Here is a 24,341-nt window from a genome sequence, read left to right as displayed (position 1 = left end):
TGCATGATTATTTTATCATTGCTCTGATCCTTTCCAACTACCACAGGAAGAGAGGGGAAGGGACGTTTTCAAGATTGTGCTGAAATAATAAATTGGCTGTTCTCTTCCCTTTCTCCCTCTCACCATGCAACAGAAGAAGCAGGTCAGCCCACTGCAGACCCAGGCATGGTCATGGACAGTGTGGAAGCAGGAGACACAACACCTCCTACCAAAAGGAAGAGCAAGTTCTCAGGGTTTGGCAAGATCTTCAAGCCCTGGAAATGGCGGAAAAAAAAAAGCGATAAATTCAAAGAGACATCAGAAGGTGAGATGTTAAGATTTAAATATATGTTCTGAGTTAGAGAATTCCCCATTGAAGGTACCTAACTTTTTCATTCTCTTCCCAAGTTTCTATAACCCCCTGTTTGAAAAGGGAATTGAATCTTTTAATTAAAAAAACAAGTGGTCACTCACTAAGCCATATATGCTATATCCTCATTCCTAGGTCGGTATTTTGATAGGGTTCATGTTTATCAATTGAGTGGTGAATGGAGCTCCTGAACTACAGCAGATATAAGATGCTTCTTTTTTTCTATTCTGGCCACTTCCTCCCAGAAGAAGTTCATCCATAAGTATCTTACTATTGCGATTTCCATTAAAAAAGGAGGGAATTCTCTGGCGGTCCAGTGGGTTAGGACTCCTCGCTCTCATTGCCAAGGGCCCGGGTGGCGGGCCAAAAATTTAAAAAAAGGAAAAGCTAAACTTATGAAAGGATAGTTCTTTTTGGAAATGATATTTTCCCAATAGTACAGGTTGTGAATGAAATTAAGTTTTTAAATTCAAAGTTAGTTTTTGTGTTCTTTTCTTTCCTAAGAATAGAAAATTGAATCACTTTATTCTTTTACCTAAGGAGGTGAATTTTATCTGCCACATTTCTGAGTGTTTTTTTCCAATTTAATGTTAGTTTTAGAGCGAAAAATATCTATGCGAAAACCGAGAGAAGAGCTGGTTAAAAGAGGGGTTCTGTTGGAAGACCCTGAGCAGGGTGAGTTTGCAAATAGCATATGCCTGTCTCTGTACACTTGGTCTTTGGTTCTGCTAAGTATTTGAATTTTCTTTCTTTATTATTGCTGTTGTTGAGAGGGAAGGGGACTTAAAAAAACTGTTCATGCATCTAGAATATATATTTTTCTAACTTCTGTTAGAAAAGAAAAAGGCAATGCGGTAGAAAAGTCTGCAAAAGCACTGAACAGACAGTTCACTGAAGAGTACATACAAATGCCCAATAAACAAAAAGGTGGGTTTTTTACTTCATTAGTAATTAAGGGATACAAATTAAAACCAAAGTAAAATAGCTCTACGTATAAACTAGAAAACCTAAAATTAATCAGATGACCAACAATAAGAGTTGATGAGGGTATGAAATAAGTGGAATTCACATACACCTATTGATGCAAGTGTTAAAGTGGAAGAATCACCTTGAAAAAAAGTTTAGCATAATCTATGAAAGCTGGAGATATGTAAACCTATGTGCAGTCTTTGGTATATACGCAACAAAAATATGTATACGTGTGTATCAGGAGATATGTATAAATATGCTCATAGCAGCAATATTTATTAATAGTAGAGCAAAATTGGAAACAACCCAAATGTCCATCAATAGTAAAATATATACATAATTTGTGACCCATTGATAAAATGAAATATTATATAGCAATGCAAACAAACTATACCTACATGCTTTAATATGAATGTCATAAGTAATACTGAGCAATTGAAGTCAGTGATGAAAGAATATATATTGTATCATTTCTGTAAGTGTGAAGAAAAAACAGTGTTAGGAAAAAAAAAAAGAGTTTAGTGAGCTGTGTTAAGGAGAAAACTGGCCACCTCACAAAGAAAGGCCTAATGGCAGCAATGACTCTTACAAGATAGGAAATAATTAAAAGTTAAATGTGAGTTGAGACTGAACTGAGGAATAAAAAGTTCTTCTTGCCCTTTTACTAATTTTTGCTTACAAATTCACTCCAAACATGCTTTTAAAAGATACTTTCTCCCAGTAAATGATCTAAAAAAGTGATTGTTTAGAAAAGTGGGTTGATTCTCCTGATTATCAAAAGAAAATGGAAACTAACTTTTTGGACTAAAGCTCAGGGGGTTTTAATGAGTGAACTGTTGAAATAAATGCCTTCAAAACAGAAAAAAAAAGAAAAAGGAAAAACTGTTTGGAGATGCATGCTTATGTGGTTAAACTATAATAACACAAAGCAAGGATTATCATAAGAGTTAGGAGAGTGATTGATTGCTTTGTGGGGGAAGGAAAGGATGTTACTAGGGAGAGAGAGAGGCTTCAGAGAGCTCTGAAAACATTTTATTTCCTAATGTCCATGATGATCACACAAGGTTTTCCTTGTAATATGTCTTTGAAATTTACATTTCTATTTTGTACATTTTTCTCTACTGGCATTAAACTTGACAATGAAAAATACTAAATAATGATAAGATATTTCTATGGAATTCAGTGGCATACCATCTATATTTGATTTATTTTAAGAAGGCATTTTTTGTATAATTTTTAAAGATTACTTTCCATTTACAGTTATTACAAAATATTGGCTATATTCCCCGTGTTGTACAATACCTCCTTGAGCCTGTCTTACACTCAGTAGTTTGTACCTCCCACTTCCCCACCCCTTTATTGCATATAATTGGGCATATATTTTTTGTGGGAATGAAAATATCTAATGAAGAAAAAAATATTAAAACATAAATGAGAATAATTGATTTTTTTGTTTAAGGAATCTCAGCTTAGGGGGTAAACATAAGGGGTAAACCCCTTCCAATAATTGCTGCCTAATTTTCTGTATTAAAGTCCATTTTCTTGCTGAGGAATAAAAAAAGCTTCCTTCACCCTTCCTTCCAAGTACCTACCTTATCTGGTTGTGGTCTTTAACTCTGGAATTGCAGTTGAGTGGTTGGTGAAGGATCCTTGGGACAACCATTCTCTGTCTCTTTGTACATCCTCAGCTTTGTGCCAGCTGCAGTACTGTGTCATTTCCTTTTTATTTTTTAAATACCAAATTTGTCTCCAGGCCCATATTGCTGCCCTAATATTTCTTGTTTGTCTGTCATAAAGATCATGTTTTGGTATTTCAACACTCACTGCTGGTTTAATAATGTCAGGACTTTCTCTAATGTATGACTTTTATGAAGCAGCTTATCAGAAGAGTAAGGCTGTAGTACATTGGTTGCATTTCATTTCTCTTCATTAGAATTACTTAGCATGAGACAAAATATGAAAGCCACGTTTTTGTTTGTTTGTTTGTTTGTTTGTTTTTTGTGGTATGCGGGCCTCTCACTGTTGTGGCCTCTCCCGTTGCGGAGCACAGGCTCCGGACACGCAGGCTCAGCGGCCACGGCTCATGGGCCTAGCCGCTCCGCGGCATGTGGGATCTTCCCAGACCGGGGCACGAACCCGTGTCCCCTGCATTGGCAGGCGGACTCTCAACCACTGCGCCACCAGGGAAGCCCTGAAAGCCAAATTTTAAAAATATATCCTTTGGTTGGTGGAAGAAAGGAACCAAACCGAAGAAATACTATACTCTTTAGGTTTTGAACCATTTGAATATATTGCTTGTTTGCAAAATTTAATTAAATTATGTATTTATTGTCTCAACTATATAAAAGCTTAAGTAGAAAAAACAAGCTTGAAGGAAAAATACTAAAATATTATTAGCATTGGTTATTTCTGGATGTTGGAATAGGAATGTAGGGGATTTTTTTTCTTTCTATTTTTCTAAATTTTCTAAATTTTCATGAGTGTATTTGTTTTTTTACAGTAGGACACAAAAACTTCTAGGTATTTAGGTGGGTAACTACAGTTATAATGCCTCTGTTGCAATGTCTTTGGCCACTGTTTTTTGATAATAGCCGTTCCTCACCCTATGCCCTTTCCTACCTCTCACCTTTCTTGCTCACTCACCAAACCCCATACATTACTTCTTTCTTGTTTTTCACCTTCATTCAGTCTTTTTTGCCATATGCTTCCTATTGGCTCTTGATCCAAGTTGTTTACAGCTTAGAAGCAAGCTCAGAGGTCCAATTGCTAAGTGAATTGTAGCCATTGGACAAGATGTCCCTCTGCCAACCAGAGAACTGACCTAAACTGTACTCTGTAAGAAGAAACTAAGAGGACTTCCCTGGCGGCACAGTGGTTGAGAATCCGCCTACCAATGCAGGGGACATGGTTTCGATCCCTGGCCCGGAAAGATCCTACATGCTGCGGAGCCCCTAAGCCCTTGAGCCACAACTGCTGAGCCTGCACTCTAGAGCCCGCAAGCCAAGAGTACTGAGCCTGCGTGCCACAACTACTGAAGCCCGCACGCCTAGAGCCCATGCTCCACAACAAGAGAAGCCACCGCAATGAGAAGCCCACGCGCCGCAACGAAGAGTAGCGCCCGCTAGCCGCAACTAGAGAAAGCCCGCGTGCAGCAACAAAGACCCAACACAGCCAAAAATAAATAAATAAATAATATTTTTAAAAAAGAAGAAACTAAGAGATGGGCCTCACAGCCTGGCTTACATATCTCCAGTTAAGGCTAAAAGCAGTATTTGAACCTTGCAGTTCTTTTCATACTCAGAGATGGCTTTTGGCTTGATTATGGTTCTGACTTGACTATATTATAAAATATGTAATGGATTTTCTGAGTTGGGGGTTGAGAGGCACTCATAGATGTTGAGGCCAGATTCTAATTCTATTCTATTCTGTTAGCATTTAGCACAAACCCTTTGCATTAAACATAAGAAGTTTGGGACTTCCCTGGTGGCACAGTGGTTAAGAATCCACCTGCCAATGCAGGGGACACGGGTTCGAGCCCTGGTCCGGGAAGATCCCACATGCCGTGGAGCAACTGAGCCTGTGCACCACGACTACTGAGCCTGCGCTCCAGAGCCCGCAAGCCACAACTATTGAGTCCACGTGCCACAACTACTGAAGCCCACACGTCACAACTACTGAAGCCCATGGGCCTAGAGCTCGTGCTCAGCAATAAGAGAAACCACTGCAATGAGAAGCCCACACACCACAATGAAGAGTAGCCCCAGCTCGCTGCAACTAGAGAAAGCCCATGCACAGCAACAAAGACCCAACGCAGCTAAAAATAAATAAATGAATTTATTTTTTTAAAATATATGTATATATAAGAAGTTTCACTTCAAAGTAGACAATCCTGATTAAGTAACTTGCAAGATGACTGATCACTTTTGCTGGTATGTGCTGAGTAGAAACTAATTAATAATGTGTCTTTACCTTTCACTGTATGTTTTTTAAAAGTAGGGGCTTTGGGCTTCCCTAGTAGCACAGTGGTTAAGAATCTGCCTGTCAATGCAGGGGACATGGGTTCGAGCCCTGGTCCGGGAAGATTCCACATGCCACTGAGCAACTAAGCCCGTGCACCACAACTACTGAGCCTGCACTCTAGAGCCCGCGAGCCACAACTACTGAGCCCGCGTGCCACAACTACTGAAGGCCACGTGCCTAGAGCCCGTGCTTCGCAGCAGGAGAAGCCACTGCAATGAGAAGCCTGAGCACTGCAACAAAAGAGTAGCCCCCGCTCGCCGCAACTAGAGAAAGCCTGCACGCAGCAACGAAGACCCAATGCTGCCAAAAATAAATAAATAAATATTTTTAAAAAAAGAAAGAAAGTAGGGGCTTTGAAATGATTCATTGCTTTACATTCTAGAAAGTCCTGTTTTTGTTAAAGGTGCGCTATATTAACATAAGCAGTAACTTACAACATTTACATAGTTGTTGTCATCTTGTCCCTTCCTCTGTTTTAAAATTTAAAAAATAGTTGTCAGAATACTTTCACTTTAGAAGTACATTTTTCATTCAGTGCTCATTTGCCTTAGACTTATACTACTTTTAGCCCAAGCTCCACCTCTTTCTGAGACTGTATGAAGAATGATACTGTCTAATCTCTTAGTAGGAAGTGGTGGGTTGGGGTGAGGGAGTCTGGTCTATGAGAACTCGAGGGACTAACTCAAGAGACACTAAAATGAAGAGTGTCTCCCTATGGAAAACAAAGAGAGTAACTAGAGAGCAAATAGTTCCAGTTCCCATGACACTAGGAGGTGAGACAGTTTTCAGTCTCTAACCTCAGTGTTTCAGTTCTCTCCTCCAAAGGAAACCTCAGCAGTAACTGGGAACACTTGTCTAATTCCTCCATAAAAGGATCTTGCCTACAAGTTTAATAGCGATGAGTGTTCATCCCAAAGCCTGCAGCCTAGTGATCATTCCTGAAGTTTAGCTTATAGGAATTCATCATGTGTACCGTGTTTTACCTTTGATGTGTCTATCAGTTCTCCCCCTTGCTGTCCACTCCTAATGCCCTCAGGCACCCTCTGCTATTTCTCACCTACATTCTGCTCATTATTAGTTTTCCTATTCCAATCACTGCCTAATCCATCCTTCTCACAGCTCTCAGAATTAACTTTCTAAAAGACAGAGCAGATCATATCTCTCTCCTACTTTAATTCTTTGGCTTCCTGTTTCCTACAGGATTCAGTCCAGGCTCTTTTACATGGTGCTTGGCACCCTTCATAGGCTGGCTTTTGCTTACCTTTCCATTCCTATTAACTTTTTCTTATGTGCATCTGTTCTCCTGCCAGGACAAACTGTCAGTTCCCAAACATGTCGAATAATTTCACACCTTCATACATGCTATTTCTTCTTCCTACATGGTCTTTGCTCATCTTGTCATCGAGTGGCAGGCTCCTACTCCTCCTTTAAGACTCAGTTTAGCTACGACTTTCTGTGAAGCTTTTCTAACCCCATTCCCACCCCCAAGAAAATTGTTTCTTCATTTGTACCATAGCACATCACTCATAATAGCTCTTAACATTTAGCATTGTAATTATTTGTGTGAAATAAATCTGTCTTATTCATGTAGCAAAGCACCCGGCACATAATAGACAATCAAATGTTTATTGGAAAAAGAACTACTTATTTTCATTACTACTATAAAATCTAAATAATAAGCTAAAACAGGAAGAGGGTTGGATAAAGGGGATAAGAAAGGTTAGAAATTGCCAACTCCTCTCCCTACCTGACCACACCAGTCCGTCAGTTTGCTCTTTCTTTTGGACCTTGCAGGTGGTGAGGATCCAGGGAAGTTGAGCCATGCCACGTTAAAGAATGGCCATACCACCCCCATAGGGAGTGCCAGATCTTCTAGTCCAGTCCAAGTAGAGGAAGAACCAAGAAGAATAGCAAGTCTTAAGAAGCCTATTCCAGAAGAGGACCCAAAGAAGCGACTAGGTAATTAACTCTGAATTTTTTGCAGTTCGTGGGCCTCTCACTGCTGTGGCCCCTCCCTTTGTGGAGCACAGGCTCCGGACGCGCAGGCCCAGCAGGCTTGGCTCACGGGCCCAGCCGCTCCGCGGCACATGGGATCCTCCCGGACCGGGGCACGAACCCGTGTCCCCTGCATCGGCAGGCGGACTCTCAACCACTGCGCCACCAGGGAAGCCCAACTCTGAATTTTTTAGTTTAAGAGCCATGGATCAGTCATTCTAATTTACTTCGGGGGTTTACAAGAGCCAGGGGAGAAATAAAATCCAGAGGGACTTCTGTTCTCCTCTAGCAGTTCCTCACCTAGTTGCCACTTTAAGTACAGTTTCTCCCCTCATTCTTGTATTCACAAAATACCTAAATGTGTGATTCTCAAGGATGGAAGAGGATGTTAAATATCAGATAACTGTAGGACTTTTTCAAGCTACACATTCCTCCTCCTCCACCCAAGGGACTCTGTGTCCAGTTGCCTGGCTCTTGTATGAAGAATCACTACCATAACAAGTCTGTCTTATGATTGAGAAAGTGTCATATACCTTAAGTATGTTGAGGTTGGGAAACTTTGTCCGTAAACCAATCTATACATTAAATAATGGATGGAATTGACCGTAAGCTATGGGTGTGTTAGCTTTTTCAGTCTGTCTTGTAACTCTTTCCTTTTAAATCACATCTGTTATTACACAGGCTCAACTGGAAACCAGCCTAATTCTGAAGCAGAGTCCATTCCTGAGAATGTACCCAAACAGCCTTTACTTCCCCCTAAAAGACACTTGGCCTCTTCTCACGAAGCAAATGAAGGGCAAGCAAAGGATGCCACTTCCTCTGGCAGCACAGCAAGACCACTCTCCTCCACGCCCACCACTGCCATCACCACAGCACCTGCTGCCACCACGGCTGCCACAAACCCAGCAAAAACTGTTAATTCCTCTGTCCCCCCTTCCCAAGCACCCAGGACTCTGCCTGCTTCTTCTGCCAGCACTAACACTACTGCTACCCCGAGCCTCACTCATACAGTTCCTGCCAAGCAGCCCCCTATCCCTCCCCCTAAACCAGCTCACAGAAATAGCAACCCTGTCATTGGTAAGTAAGTCTTTAGATTTCCATTGTTTGGGGTTTGGTTTGGTTTTAGACAGTTGTTTGGGTTTTTTTGCGGTACGTGGGCCTCTCACTGTTGTGGCCTTTCCCATTGCGGAGCACAGGCTCCAGACGCGCAGGCTCAGCAGCCATGGCTCACGGGCCCAGCCGCTCCGCGGCATGTGGGATCTTCCCGGACCGGGGCACGAACCCGTGTCCCCTGCATCGGCAGGCGGACTCTCAACCACTGCGCCACCAGGGAAGCCCAAGACAGTTGTTTTATTAGATAACTGGTACAATATTGATTTGGTCTGTGAGAGAGTTCTCCATAGCTTGTCCTTATGAATGCCCTCAATATAGAAAAAAGCCTTGAAAATGAGGCAGATGGCTATAAATGGAAACAGTGGGGTTAAATATCACTAAAATTAGGTTCAAGTTTTGGGGGATTAATATTTATTTTCCTAAAACAATGTTTCTGAACTACTGTTTGTAGTTGGGGGACTGTACGTGTGAAGACCACAGTGGGTTTGATCTGCTTGGAGAAAAGGGTTTTTTCTTTAACCTACTTTAAACTGCCAATGCCTTCCTTCAGCATAAATCCAGTAGATAAAAAGATGATTGTATAGGTGCCAGTGTAACTTGCGATTCAGTGTCTAGCATAGTACATTCATGGGGAACTGCAAAGATATTTAAATTATCCTGATAAAATCATGTTTTGTCTCAGGAGAGTTAAGAATGCTACTTTTAATAAAATAAGTGGTGGAAGAATGAAAGCAGGGAAGATAACCAGTAACTTTTTATTGGTTTAGTAAATTTTTTATATTTACCTGAATATATTATAGTATATTTAGGTCAGTTTTCCTTATATAAATATAGAGGAATTTTAAGAAAGGGAGGAGAGGAAAAAAGGTAGTTTTTCAAGAAAAATGATATTAGGCTTAGTACTGCTTAAAGTTTTTGTTAATGATTGGAGAAACAAAAAGTGTGCTCATCAAATGGCTAATTAACCAAATTGTATGGAGTGACTAGAACCTTGAAAAACAGGCTTAGAGTTCATTGTGACTATAGCAGGTTGGAGGAGCTTGATAAAAACAGGATGAAGGTTATTATTATCACCACCTTGGATGGATAGTGCTGTGTTGACTTATCTCTGAGGACTGAGGAGCTTTCATATACTTATTTTCAAAACCTTGTGAAGTTTTATCTATTTTATCTATTGTATAGTTAGGGCAATAAGAATGTGAAGAAGTTGTGATTGACTCAGGTTGCAGTTAGTGAAAGATAGAAACCAAACACAGCCTTTTCAACTCTGGAGTACAGACCTCTGCCCTGTATACTTGTGTTCTCAACCTGTTGTCTAAACAGGGGTTCTCATCATGGTCACCTGGAGGGCTTGTTAAAACACAGAGTGCTGGGCTCTGCCCTTAGAGTTTCCAATTCAGTAAGTCTGGGGTAGTGCCTGAGAATTTGCATTTCTGATGAGTTCCCAGATGATGCTGATGCTCTGTATGTGGGGACCACACATCGAGAACCACTGCTCTAAACCAGTAGTACTCCACCCTTTTCAGGGTAAGACAATATTAAAAAATGATAATATGTGTACTGTATCCTGGGCTAAACTGCGGAGGCCACTCTTGGCCTCAGATGAATAGCCCAAAGCAATAGGCCCTGTGACTGAGGGACCAACATCAGTCCACAAGTGGTCCTCGGCAGAAAGAGAAAAATAGGATAGTTCACAGTGTTTTTATTAAGGTTAAGTAGACTTGATTTAAAGAACTATCCTTTAGGGAGTTCCCTGCTGGCCTAGTAGTTAGGATTCCGAGCTTTCACTGCCGTGGCCTGGGTTTAATCCCTGGTCGAGGAACTGAGATCCCACAAAGTGCACGACATAGCCCCCAAAAAATAAATAAATAAAAGGACTATCCTTTATTCTGAAATTATGGACCTTCCTAATTCTTTGGTGTTAAAAGACCATTTCTTCCATGAAGGGGTTATGTTCGTAAGTGGTTTACTGAATATCAAGCCTTAGTTGAGGGAATTCACTGGCAGTCCAGTGGTTAGGGTGCCATGTTTTCACTGCTGGGAACCTGGGTTCAATCCCTGGCTGAGAACTAAGATCCCACAAGCCACACAGCACGGCCAAAAAAAAAAAGAAGGCTTAGTTGAAAATAATAAAAATTGACAACCTGAGATTGGTTGAGAATCTTTTTAATAGTATTGGTCCATGAAACCCAAACATTTGGAAACCAATGTTTAGACATTGCTATGTCTACTAACGGGCATAATAGTATTAGGACTAATTAGTAGTGTTGGGACTAAGGAAGGACCACCATAAATAACTGAACAGATGAAGGGAATTTGTAACCCCTCCAATGAACATTTTGGCATCTTTCCCACGGAACTACAGCCAAATGCCATTGGGTATTTGTACCAGAGGGTATGTGTACCAGAGGTCATTTCCTTTACTTTTCAGGTATATGTTTTCCATAAATTACCAAAGGTAATTTACTTTATCAATTCAAATGTTAAAATACTCAAATTTGGTCTTGTCAGGGGTGGGTTTTGTTGTAGGTGGAATAGCTAACCACTGTTTTTAGACAGACAGCAAAAATCCAGTCTACCAAAAAATACGTTTTATTGATCCTGAAATTCACATTTTTCGAATCCTTTTTTATATGTGTATGCAGTATTTTTCTAGAAGGACCTTTTAAAATTTTACTTATGAAGAGTGACATTAAAGCATTATCAGATTAGCTAGACTTTTACTTTGAATGCTGCCAATGGAATGGGATTTAGTGCAGTTAAATTTTTAATTTAGGGAAACTTGAAGTGTTGCTCTCTAGGTAAGACATATAAAACCTTTGAAAACAAGTGAGGGGTTTGGGTACAGGGTTGGAAGTTGGTAACCGAGAGAACTACTATTTAATTATTTTGCAAGGTTGACCTTTTGTGATGTGTTGATCCACTTCTTTTTTTTTTTTTTTTTTTTTTTGCGGTACGCGGGCCTCTCACTGTTGTGGCCTCTCCCGTTGCGGAGCACAGGCTCCGGACGCGCAGGCTCAGCGGCCATGGCTCACGGGCCCAGCCTCTCCGCGGCATGCGGGATCTTCCCAGACCGGGGCACGAACCCGTGTCCCCTGCATCGGCAGGCGGACTCTCAACCACTGCGCCACCAGGGAAGCCCGATCCACTTCTTAAAAGCCATTTGGAGCTCTCCAAAGGGACTTTGTGGAATCAACACCTGAGACGTTGTGGGCTTTGGGGGATCACATAGGGATATATTACTGTCATGATACAGGGTAGGGGCCTCTCATCTAGTAAACATGTATTGAGGACCCACTACGTGCCAGGCACTGTGCCCCACCCTGTGAATATGCTGATAGAGACAAGGGGTGCCCTGTTGTCAAGGAGCCCATAGGGTAGTGAAGAGTGGAGATGACAGATTGGACATAAAGGACAAGAAGAGGTGTGGACACTAATAAGAAACAAAGTCAGTGGGATCCAGATGTTGGAGCCTCATAATGAGTCCCGGGAACTAGCTGAGTCCTTACCAGTTTGTAGTATGATCTTGGGCAAGTCACGTAACTTCTGTGGCCTCAGTTTTTGCTTCTGTAAAATGGTAAAGATGATCTCTTGTATAAGAAGAATATGAAGTCAAGGATAGAAAAGCACCTTGCTTTCTTCAAAGGCCTCTGCGTTTGCTATAAAAATCCAAGATACCATTGATAGTTTAATAATAAAGTGCTCTGATATCTAGATATCATTATTTATCAGTATATGGTAACAATGCCTGATAGTGTTTGTTTTTTTGTTTCAATCTGCATGTTTAAATTTTTTAATGGAGTACTGTTAGACAAAAGAATTTACTAGCCACATTTTTTTTGTTTTTTTTCATATTAACTTTATCTACACCAAGATCAAGTCATAAAAAATTGTCATGTCTATTATCGTAGTAAAGAAGTAAGAAGTTTCTCATCAAAATATTAAGGTAGTGGTCTTCCTACACCTCTGTACATTTATTAGGGCTTCTATATATTTAAATATTAATTTTGTTTCAGGATTAGATAGCTAGGGAATGGCAAAGCCATGAAATGGTATAATTTGCCCAAAAGATTAAGACTGAGCTCAGCTCTAATTCTAGGCCCTGGACTGGCCCCTCAAAGCACTGTAAAGCCATCTTAAACTGAGGTGTTGCTTTCTCTTTTCCAGCTGAACTATCCCAAGCAATAAACAGTGGTACGTTGTTATCAAAGCTGTCCCCACCTTTACCACCTAAGAGAGGCATTCCATCAACTTTGGTACCCACCTCAGAGTCTGCTGCTGCCACTGCCACCACCACAAAAGCACCAAGTGATCAGAAAGAGAAGAGCACATGCTCTGTGGGCTCCGAACCCCTGCTGATGATCCCCCCTACCGCCCCATCCCCCCCACTGCCTACTCATATACCTCCAGAACCCCCTCGGTCCCCTCCATTCCCTGCTAAGACTTTTCAAGTTGTGCCAGAAAATGAGTTTCCACCTTCCTTAGACCTACCCCAGGAGGTTCCCCAGCAGGAAAGTCAGAAAAGGGAAGTACCCAAGAGGATGTTGGACCACAGCTTTGGGGAGCCCCATGTACCCTCTAGGCTGCCCCAAGTCCCACTGCATATCCGAATCCAGCAGGCCCTGGCCAGCCCACTCCCCATGACTCCTCCCTTGGAAGGCTCTCATAGAGCTCATTCATTGCTCTTCGAGAACAGTGACAACTTTTCTGAGGACAGCAGTACCCTGGGTCGGACCAGGTCACTTCCCATCACTATTGAAATGCTGAAAGTGTGAGTGCCTTTAAAGCTTGCTTCTTGTTCCCTCTTTACTGTAGCTAGTCCTTCTTGGAAAAAATTACTTATAGAGAGAAAATGTGAATAAATTTAAATTAAGAAGAATACTCAACAAATAGGACATGTTCTTGAATTTGAACTTTTACTCTCCTGATTTCTATAACATTGTTTCCATGGCAGAAATTTCCATGATGATACAAAAATTACAAACTTCTGTACTTGAAAATTAAAATCACTATGTATTTTTATATGATATACGGGAAGCAGTGTAACATGGTGCTTATGAACATTGACCTTGGAGTAAGATGGCTCTGGGTTCAAATCCCAGCTCTGCCTCTGATTTACTAGCGTGCAGTAGTGTATGTTACTTAATCTTCCTGCTCTTCAGTTGTCTAACCTGTAAACAGAAATAATACCTACCTCATAGGCTTGCGAGAATGAAATTAGACAAATCTGAAAGCTCTAGTGCCTGGCACAGAACCTGGTAGAGAGAGACAGAGAGAAGCCTAGAGAAAAAGAAGGGAGCTCTGAAAGATAGCTCAGTATTCCAGCCCCACAGACTGAAACTGCTCATCTTTTCTCTCCCTCATCTGTCCCCAAACACTCAATCTGTTCACAGTAGCATTGGTACTTATACCTATTTTGTCTGTCTTTTTAAAATTCAGACAAATTGTGACTGAAGATTAACACTTCTTGGCAAGTTGGAAATTTGTCTTACTAATAACTAAAAGAATGGTTATAGAGTTGTTGCAGTATCCTACTTTTTGGTTTTTTTGCCATAATCTTTTGTACTTCCTGGTATTATTTATTTTGCATTATTTATTTTGAGACAGTTTAGGAATTTGAAGTAGACTAAGTCATAGTTTTATGCCTCCAGAGTGTAAAGCAAAGAAGTTAGTTTTCATCTGTACTTCTCTTTGCTTCCTTGGTTTAGGAAATGGGTTAAGTATTTTTATTGAGTATCTTCCATGAGCCAAGTACTGTGTTAGATGCTGTGTGATCTTCTCATTCAATCAGACCAAGGCAAACTTGCATTTTATGTATTGATCATCAGGGCCCTATGTGCAAGACACTAGTGCATTCTAGAATTTGTCTATTTCATTCTCAGAACAAACCAACAAGGTAGGTATCATTCACATTTACAGAAAAATTAAATAACTTAACAAGCTAGTAAATAAGTTGTAGATCTGGGATTTGAACCCAGAGCCCTTTAGATTAATAGCTGCTAAAAAGTTTCTTAGCAAGAATGTAAAAATTAAGGGAAATAACTATAAATTATTTCATTTATGGACTTTTTCATGGTTATTCAGTAGTTTGCCTTGCAAATCAGTTATTCTTTATGTCTCTGAAAGGAAAACGTAAAATGTAATTTTGTTAATTTGTTAGTCCAGACGATGAAGAAGAGGAGGAGCAGATCCACATAATTGCATTCGATGCAGATGTAGCATCTACCTCAGTCATTCCTAAACTACCGCAGTGTCTGCAGGAGGAAGAAGAAGGGAAAGAGAGTGACTCTGATTCAGAAGGTCCTATTCAATACCGAGATGAAGAGGATGAAGATGAAAGCCATCATAGTAAGAAAGGGAGGGAAAGAGAAGGAGAAAGTTCTCTTACCGATAAAGCTGTGTGCTGGTCTTAGCAAGTGTAAGATGCATGGAAGCAGGCACCCTCTCCCATTGAGTCGTCTGGCTGACTGCTCTTGGAAGGCTCTGTGAAAGACTCTTGTCCCTGCTGTTCCCATTGTTATAACAAGCCAGTGAGAGGGAGCCCAGTAGGTTGAGTCAATCAGTTTTCTATGTGTTTGGTTTTGATTTAAAAATTATTTACCTTAAAAAAAAAAAAAATTATTTACCTTGATGGTGTTAAAGAATGTGGAGGAAAGTTGGTATTTGGGCTTTGTGGAAAAGACAAAAATGATGCACTCCTTCAGCCTAGTGAGCTTCCTGTGTTCATGGGGCAAAGAAAAAAAAACATGTTCATGTACACACATCTGTGAATAATAGAATCCTGATTCCTAAAAGTGGAAAGCAGCTTTAAGAGTAGGAACCTTATGAGGTGTGTTAGTGCAAATGCCTCTGTGTTGTAATTCAGAGGCTGTCCCCTGCTTAGACCATCCCTCCTCTAGCAACTCTTATTAAGAAGAAAAATGTAGACAGAGAACTGGTAGAAGGGAAAAGATATTTTTAGCCCGTCTGAGGCCATCTGCTAAAAAGATTTTTAGATGTCCTCAGCTTTACCCCCACCTCTCTGTTAGGTGGATCATCAGAGGCCAGCTAGAAAGCTGGGATTATGATATTGTTTATTCAGACTCTTACCTAGCTCCAGGTGAGGCTGAGCTTTAAGCTCCTACATGTTTTTCTTTCCCTTGTACAAAGGTGCTCTGGCCAACAAAGTGAAGAGGAAAGACACACTGGCAATGAAGTTGAACCACAGACCCAGTGAACCTGAAATGAACGTGAATTCTTGGCCTCGAAAAAGCAAAGAGGAGTGGAATGAAATACGGCACCAGATTGGGAACACGCTCATCCGGTAGGCCTTTTCTTAGAATAGATTGATTTGATTTGATTATGCCAGTACATGTCTTAGAGATGTACTTTGTGGTGGAGCATGCAGGTATCTTTATTTTTTTAATTTTAGAAATAGAATAATTTTTAAAAATACATATTGTACACAGATGGGTATCTTCTAAGAGTTTGGAAATTAAGGAACTAGATGGCTCTCAGAGCTTTAAACCATGAGATAGATCTCACAGCTTTACACCATAAGATAAACATAAGTATGTTTTTTTTTAAAGTTTCTAAGGATTTAGGTGGCTCCCAGGACAGCAAGCCTCTTCTGGCTTGCTCAACCATGAGGTGCCAGCCCAGTTAAAAATCACACACATAATTTCCATTGTATCTATTTCACATGTTCCATGTAACTGCCTCCTTTCAACGTGTTAATATATTTTTCAAGTCAGCTGGAACCAAAAGCATAGAGAGACTGAATGCAGGCCAGCTTCCTGCACATGTACTATACGTAGAGTCTAGGTATACAGACAAGTGTTTGCCCACCTCAGATGTTCCTCTCGGAAAGTGGAACTCCTGGTGTATTCCTTAAAAACAAATAAGGATGCCTGTTAATTAAAATATATTCTCCTCTCCTACCTCAGACACCTGGCTTTGCTGATGGCAATCTTAATGCAGAACTGTGGCCCTCTGAGTGTCAGCAAGAGACCATCAAGATTAGGAATTAGTTAAGAATGGGGATTTTTTTTTTCTTTTAGTTTTATTGAGATACATTTGACATACAGCACTGTATAAGTTTAAGGTACAGAGCATAATGATTTGACTTGCATACATCATGAAATGATGACCACAATAAGCTTAATGAACATCCATCATCTCCTATAGATACAAAATAAAAGAAACAGGAAGAAAAAGATATTTTCCTTGTGATGAGAACTCTTAGGCTTTACTCTTTTAACAACTTTGATATGTCACATACATGTTAATTATATTAATCATGTTGTACATTACATCCCTAGTATGTATTTATTTTATAACTGGAAGTTTGTACCTTTTGACCACCTTCATCCAGTTCCCCCTGTCCACCCCCTGCCTCTGGTAACCACAGATCTGATCTCTTTTTCTGAGTTTGTTTGTTTGGTTTTTGGAGTATAATAGACCTACAATACTATATTAGTTCCTGGTGCACAACATAGTGGTTTGATATTTCTATACATTGCAAAATGATCACCACAATAAGTCTAGTTACCATCTGTCACCATACAAAGATATTACATTATTATTGACTATATTCCCACACTGTATATTTCATCCAAGAATGGGGATCTTTAATAATAGATAATAATAGATTCCTTGGGCTTCCCTGGTGGTGCAGTGGTTGAGAGTCTGCCTGCCGATGCAGGGGACACGGGTTCGTGCCCTGGTCCGGGAAGATCCCACATGCCATGGAGCGGCTGGGCCCATGAGCCACGGCTGCTAAGCCTGCGCGTCCAGAGCCTGTGCTCCACAACGAGAGAGGCCACAACAGTGAGAGGCCCACGTACTGCCAAAAATAATAATAATAATAATAATAATAGATTCCTTTGGCTTTATTGCAATGCTAGTTACTCATCTTTGAGTGTTTTTTCCCAGGTCATAATCGTCTTAGAAGAGCTTGTTGGACACTAGCAATGAATAGTCTAAAATTAAAATGTAGAAATACAAGAGATTAACATTTACAATAGCAATTTACAATACCATCAAAACTCTTTAAATACCTGTGGATAAACCTGATGAAAGATTGTGTAAGACTTATGCACTGAAAAGTATAAAATAATGCTGAAGAAAGTAAAGAAGACCTAAATATATGGAGACAAATAATATATTCATGGATCAGAAGTCTCAGTATTATCAAGACATCAGTAGATTTAATGCAGTTCCAATCAAAATACCCCCAGTAGGCTTTAATTGACAAACTGATTCTAAAATTGTTACGGAAATATAAAGCAACTGTGAAAAAGAACAGGACTGGAGGACTAACACTGTCTTATTTTAAGACATATTATAAAGCTAAAGTAACCTAAACAGTATGGTATTGACGTAAAGGTAGGATAGACAAAGAAGTCAATGGAACAGAAGAGAGAGCCCAGAAATAGACCCACCCATATGTGTGCAACTCATTTATGACAAAGGTACAAAGACAATTTCATTAAGAAGGGATGGTCTTTTCAACAAATGGTCCTGGCACAAAAATAACTTCAATTCATTCAGTGTATCATATAAAAGATTAACTCAAAATGGACCATAGACTTAAATATGAGAGCTAAAACTGTAAAATTTCTAGAATATGGGTTAAAGAAAGATTTCATAGATACGATCTCAAAGCATGGTTCTTAAGAGAAAAACAGTGGTAAATTGCACTTCATCAAAATTAAAATTTTTTGTTCTGTGAAAGACACTGTTTAAAAATAAAAAAGTAAAAATAAGCCACAAACTGGGAGAAAAATATTTGCAAACCATGTATCTGATAAAGGTCTTATATCTAGAATATATGAAGAACTCTCCAAACTCAGTAAGAAACAACCCACTTTTTAAACGGTGGGGGAAGCAAGGACTTCCCTGTTGATCCAGTGGGTAAGACTCTGCCCTCCCAATGCAGGGGGCCTGGCATGTGGAAGATCCCACATGCAGCACAGTAACTAAGCCCATATGCCACCACTACTGAGCCTGCGCTCTAGAGCTGCATGCCACAGCTACCGAAGCCCGCGCACCTAGAGCCGGTGCTCTGCAGCAAGAGAAGCTACTTCAATAAGAAACCCGCACACTGCAATGAAGAGTATCTCCTGCTCGCCACAACTAGAGAAAGCCGGCGCACAGCAACGAAGACCCAACGCAGCCAAAAATAAATAAGTAAACAAATTTATTTTTAAAAATAAAATAAAATAAATAATAAAAGACTGATAATATTAAGAGTTGCTGGGGCTTCCCTGGTGGCGCAGTGGTTGAGAGTCTGCCTGCTAATGCAGGGGACACGGGTTCAAGCCCTGGTCTGGGAGGATCCCACATGCCACGTAGCAACTAGGCCCGTGAGCCACAACTACTGAGCCTGCGCGTCTGGAGCCTGTGCTACGCAACAAGAGAGGCCGCGATAGTGAGAGGCCCGCGCACCGCGATGAAGAGTGGCCCCCGCTCGCCACAACTAGAGAAAGGCCTTGCACAGAAATGGAAACCCAACACAGCAAAAATAAATAAATAAAAATTAATTTTAAAAAAGAGTAGCTGAGGATGAGGCCCAGCTGTATTCTCCCACAGTGGTGGTAAAATAGACTGGGAGCGTAAAATAGACTACTTTGGAAAACAATTTCTAAGTTTCTTTAAAAAAATCAAACAACATATGATCTAGCCATTCCATTATTTCTAATAGTCCCCCAAAATAGAAACAACCTAAATGTCCATCAAAACATAAATGAATGAATATGAACATAGTCCTGTGATGGAATACTACAGAGTAGTAAACAGGAATGAACTATGTATAATGCCACTACTTGGGTGGATCTCAGTAATTATCCTGAGTGAAAGAAGCTAGGCCAAAAAAAGAGCGCATACTGTATGACTTTATATAACATTTTAGAAAAGGAAAACTAATTCATAGTTACATAAAACAGAGCAGTGGCTGCCTCGGGGCAGGGTGGTTGAGCGTAAATAAAGCAGATGAGCGTTTGCTTGGAGGCAGGGAGATAGAGATTACAAAGGAAATGAAATTTTGTCAGGGAGGTTGTAGTGGGTAGAGTTGTATGTTCCAAAATAAATCCTAATCTCTGGTACCTTTGAATGTGACCTTATTTGGGCAGAGGGTCTGTGTAGATATAATCAACTTAAGATGAGCTCATACTGGATTTGGTAGGCTCTAATCCAATGACTGGTGTCCTCATAAGAGGAGGGAAATTGGGATGGATAGACACAGACACACACAGAGAACGCTGTGTGACTAAGGCAGATACTGGAATGATGCATCTACAAGCTAAAGAACGCCAAGGACTGCTGGCAACCACCAGAATCTCGGAGAGAGGCATGGGACAAATTCTCCCTCTGAACCTTCAGAAGGAACCAACCTTTTTAACACCTTGATTGTGGACTTCTGGACTCCAGAGCTGTGAGAGAATAAATGTCTCACAAAGTGAATGTTATAAGCCATTCACTTTGTAGTAATTTGTTACAGCAGCGCTAGGAAATCAGTCCAAGGGTGATAGACATGTTCCTTACCATGACTGTAGTGATGATTTTTTTTTTTTTAAGATTTTTACCCTGAGGAGCTAAATCGTTTAATGCACTCTTTTTTTTTAAATATATTTATTCATTTATTTATTTTTGGCTGCTGTGTTGGGTCACCATTGCTGCGTGTAGGCTTTCTCTAGTTGTGGCGAGCGGGGGCTACTCTTCATTGTGGTATGCAGGCTTCTCGTTGCTGTGGCTTCTCTTTGTTGCAGAGCACGGGCTCTAGGCACGCGGGCTTCTGTAGTTGTGGCACACAGGCTCCATAGTTGTGGCTCACAGGCTCTAGAGCTCAGGCTCAGTAGTTGTGGCGCACGGGCTTAGTTGCTCCACGGTATGTGGGATCTTCCCAGACCAGGACTCAAACCCGTGTCCCCTACATTGACAGGCAGATTCCTAACCTCTGCACCACCAGGGAAGTCCTGGTGATGATTTTATAGGGACATACCTATGTCAAAATATCAAATCATGCAATTTATTGTATGTCACTTATACCTTCGTAAAGCTGTGGTGGTGTTTTTTTTAATGAACATTGAAAAAAGAAACGCTTTGAAATACATAAAGTAAATTGTATATAAAATGGGGAGTTTCCATGCAACTAAAGAGTTACTAGCACATAGTTCAAATACTGTCAGAGCTATACATTAAAAGTAAGAAATGAAGAACTTTCTGATTCTAGAAATGACAAGTTGTCGTTGGTGAATAACATCTCAGAACTGGGAATGAGATGAGAAACTTCATCAGATATTTCAGAGAGGACTGAAATTAAAATCATAGGTTTTAACAGAATATAACTCCAAGAGAGACAACTTTAAATTCCAGTAGTTCCTAAAACACTGGTTTAAAAATCAAAAGAGAGGCTTCCCTGGTGGCGCAGTGGTTGAGAGTCCACCTGCCGATGCAGGGGACACAGGTTCATGGCCTGGTCTGGGAAGATCCCACATGCCATGGAGCGGCTGGGCCCGTGGGCCATGGCCGCTGGGCCTGCGCGTCCGGAGCCTGTGCTCCGCAGCAGGAGAGGCCACAACAGTGAGAGGCCCACGTACTGCCAAAAAAAAAAAAAAGAAGAATCCACCTCCCAACGCAAGAGACATGGGTTCGAGCCCTGGTCTGGGAAGATCCCACATGCCACAGAGCAACTAAGCCCGTGTGCCACAACTGCTGAGCCCACGTGCCACAACTACTGAAGCCTGCGCACCCTAGAGCCCACGCTCTGCAACAAGAGAAGCCACTGCAATGAGAAGCCTGTGCACCACAACGAAGACTAGACCCCGCTCGCCACAACTAGAAAAAGCCCGCGTGCAGCAACGAAGACCCAACACAGCCAAAAATAAATAAATAAATATATTAAATAAATAAATCAAAATCAAAAGAGGACTTCCCTGGCGGTCCAGTGGTTAAGACTCCACGCTTCCAATGTGGGGGGCGCAGGTTCAGTCCCTGGTTGAGGAAGTAAGATCCCACATGCTGCACAGCCAAAAAAAATAAAACAAAATAAATAAAAATAAAAAGAGGAACATCAGAGTCATATGGGAAGCATTATACACACACACACACAGTCTCAGTCCTCATTCTGGTTTCCTAAATGAGAATTTTTATTAACATCTTTGAGGATCTGTGTTAACCCATATGCTGAAGGAGCAAATCTGTTTGGTTGCCACCAGAACAGTCCAAATCTTCATTTTACACATGAGTAACTCAAGGTCTAACTGAGCTTTTTTGTGGTGATAGGGCTTGCTGGCATCAAAGCTAGAACTAGAATCCTGGCCTCCTGTTTGCCTGTACAATTCCTTTTTATGTTGTAATATCTGTATTAACACTTTCAGTGTGAAAAGTGTTTTATAAACACTTTTCATAACGTGTTTCAAAAGTGTATAATAAACAGATCTTTATAAACAGGACCGGGAGACTTAACATTGACAATATTCTTATTTATCTCCTTTTTAGACGACTGAGTCAAAGACCAACACCAGAAGAACTAGAACAACGAAACATACTACAACGTGAGTCCAGCTATGGAAATGAAGTCGTATAGATTTTCTTTGTGTGTTTCTGACTTTAATATACATGACAGAAAAGAGAAGCATTTTTCAACAAGGGCCAAGGAGAGAGTATTCTAGCCAAGGAAGGAGTATTCATACTTTTTACCCCTGAAGGAACATAGTTCCCCCCGAGCTTCCTTTACAAGATATCATTATGATATTGTTTAGTGTACTGGGATACTCCAGAAAATTGTATTTTAATTTTCTCATAGTATCCTGCACCTACCTTGGGCATTTGAGAGGTTTTGACAGCGTGTGCTGCCCAACTTTTCTCTGCCTTAAGAGAGGTAAGGTAGTGGTTGTATATTTGGAGTGGACCTTCCTATTCCTAGTGTCTGAGAGCTGGCACCCAGAGCAAGTCTCAAATGCAGCGGTTGTTCTGCCTTTTTCATCTCTTAAGGCTTTCATACCTCCAAAGTCAGAAAATAGGACCATGTATTTAATTTGCTTTCTGTTTATGTAAATGACTAACTGAAATAGCATTCTAATCCAGTACAGATTTATTTTTCCTGATTATAGGGTGAAATTTGTCCTTAAATACCTCCACAGTGAAGAGGATTAGGCTTCATAGGGTTACAAGTGTGGGAGCCTTTATAGACTTATCGTGTGAAACCTAGTGTGAGCTCCATTCTCCATTGTTAGTGGTTACTCTTGAGCAAAGATCTGCGAAGTTTTTCTTCCAGGGCACATAGTAAATATTTTCAACTTTGCAGGCCAAAGAGCACAAGGAAGCTATTATGTAGGTACTTATCAAACCATTCAAAATGTAACCATTTAAAAATGTAAAGGCCATTCTTAGCTCATGGGCAGGAAAAGTACAGGCAGCTGGCCAGATTTGATACCATAGTTGGCTGACCCATGCTCTTAAGTATTTGACTACACCAGTTGACAAGAAAATTGTCTTGATTAACCAGTCCCAAAGTAAGTATTTTATTCTGACTTGGAGCCTGTAAGAAATATCTGTGTATGGGACTTCCCTGGCAGTCCAGTGGTTAAGACTCCAGGCTTCCACTGTAGGGGGCCTGGGTTCAATCCCTGGTCAGGGAACTAAGATCCTACATGTCATAGGGTGCGGCCAAAAAAAAAAAAAAAGAAATATCTGTGTGTAATTACTGAAACGTTTGATATGCAGATTGCCATTTTGAAGTAATATTCTTTGTTTGTGGCCGTCAACTGTAGCTAAAAATGAAGCTGATCGTCAGGCAGAAAAACGAGAGATTAAACGTCGGCTCACTAGAAAGGTACACTGTCTCCGTCTGTCCACTCACTGTGTGTCTTGTATTTGAATGACCTATTTGACTGGAAAGAAATAAATCTGACTTGAATTGCCATAGACTGCTGTGAAAATAGAACACATGATGAAAATACAGAAAACACAGCATTATAAGAACTTTTTTTTCCCCATTTTTACTGTTTAAAGAAAGCCTGGCACAAGAAGGTGCTCAATAAATGTTTGCACAAGTTTTGACCTTTTATTTGGTAGACCTGGGATTTTGGTGTAGACTATAAAAGCTGTGATGTATGGAAGCGGTAACAGGAGGAGTGTGTAGAATTCAATTTTGCAAGGCAAACTGGTGGTTTTCTAAACAGAGAAGGAACTGAACTTGACCCTTAGTAACACCTGAAAAGTATGAAAACCAAATAGGATTTTCTCATTGGTCCCAAATCAGTTAGGGTAGAATCTTTTCTGTACCAAACTTGTGTTAACCCTTAAACTCCGGGATTAAGCCCTTTTTCCTTTCCCTCCCTCCATAATAGTTGGTGATTACCTCCTGTAGATTCTTGGAGTTGGTCTGAGTTCTCTAGACATTTCTTAAAATGTATAAGAATCCCCAGGAGAGCAAGGAATCTAGGCATTTTCCTCCTGATTTTTCCCACTTCTCCCCTTCCCCAGGACCGGAGGAATTATCCTTGATAGATTGGGGGTGGCTAGAGGCCATCACTGGACTTAATGCCTTCAGATTAAGCAAGTTACCTGATTGTTCAACCTTTAATCATGATTTGTTACAGAATCTGATATCTTGGGCATTATTCATGGTGAAAGGAAATTCACCCTTAATATTACCCATTAATAGATATTGCTTTCATATTAAATGTATTCACTTTCTAATGTATTAGATATGAATTTGTAGCCCTGACCCTTTTGCTACCCAAAATGTGGTCCACGGAGCAGAAGCATTGGCATCACCTGGAGTTTGTAAGAGATGCAGAATCTCAGGCCCCACCCCAGATCTGCTTAGTCAGAATCTACACTTTAACCACATCCCCAAATGGTTTGTATGCATGTTGAAGTTTGAGAAGCACTGGTTATACTGGTTTAT

The 24,341-nt window shown here is 40.6% G+C and overlaps 1 protein-coding gene across 7 annotated transcripts in view; it reads left to right on the top strand.

Moving 5' to 3' along the window:
- Positions 1-24,341, top strand: part of PHACTR4 (phosphatase and actin regulator 4) — a 117,126-nt gene that overhangs the window by 86,576 nt on the left and 6,209 nt on the right. For all 7 annotated transcript variants that reach the window (XM_004266588.3, XM_033422411.2, XM_033422415.2 and 4 more), the window contains 9 exons: positions 134-304; positions 944-1,024; positions 7,133-7,297; positions 8,015-8,410; positions 12,614-13,217; positions 14,607-14,794; positions 15,596-15,749; positions 21,926-21,981; positions 23,200-23,261. In XM_004266588.3, coding sequence (XP_004266636.1) covers positions 134-304; positions 944-1,024; positions 7,133-7,297; positions 8,015-8,410; positions 12,614-13,217; positions 14,607-14,794; positions 15,596-15,749; positions 21,926-21,981; positions 23,200-23,261 — 1,877 coding nt within the window. The remainder of the gene's footprint in view (positions 1-133; positions 305-943; positions 1,025-7,132; positions 7,298-8,014; positions 8,411-12,613; positions 13,218-14,606; positions 14,795-15,595; positions 15,750-21,925; positions 21,982-23,199; positions 23,262-24,341) is intronic.

Source organism: Orcinus orca, chromosome 1 (assembly GCF_937001465.1).
Source record: "Orcinus orca chromosome 1, mOrcOrc1.1, whole genome shotgun sequence".
In the NCBI taxonomy this organism is placed as follows: domain Eukaryota; kingdom Metazoa; phylum Chordata; class Mammalia; order Artiodactyla; family Delphinidae; genus Orcinus; species Orcinus orca.
Note: the sequence above shows the minus strand (reverse complement) of the source record. Positions and strands in the feature narration are given on the sequence as shown.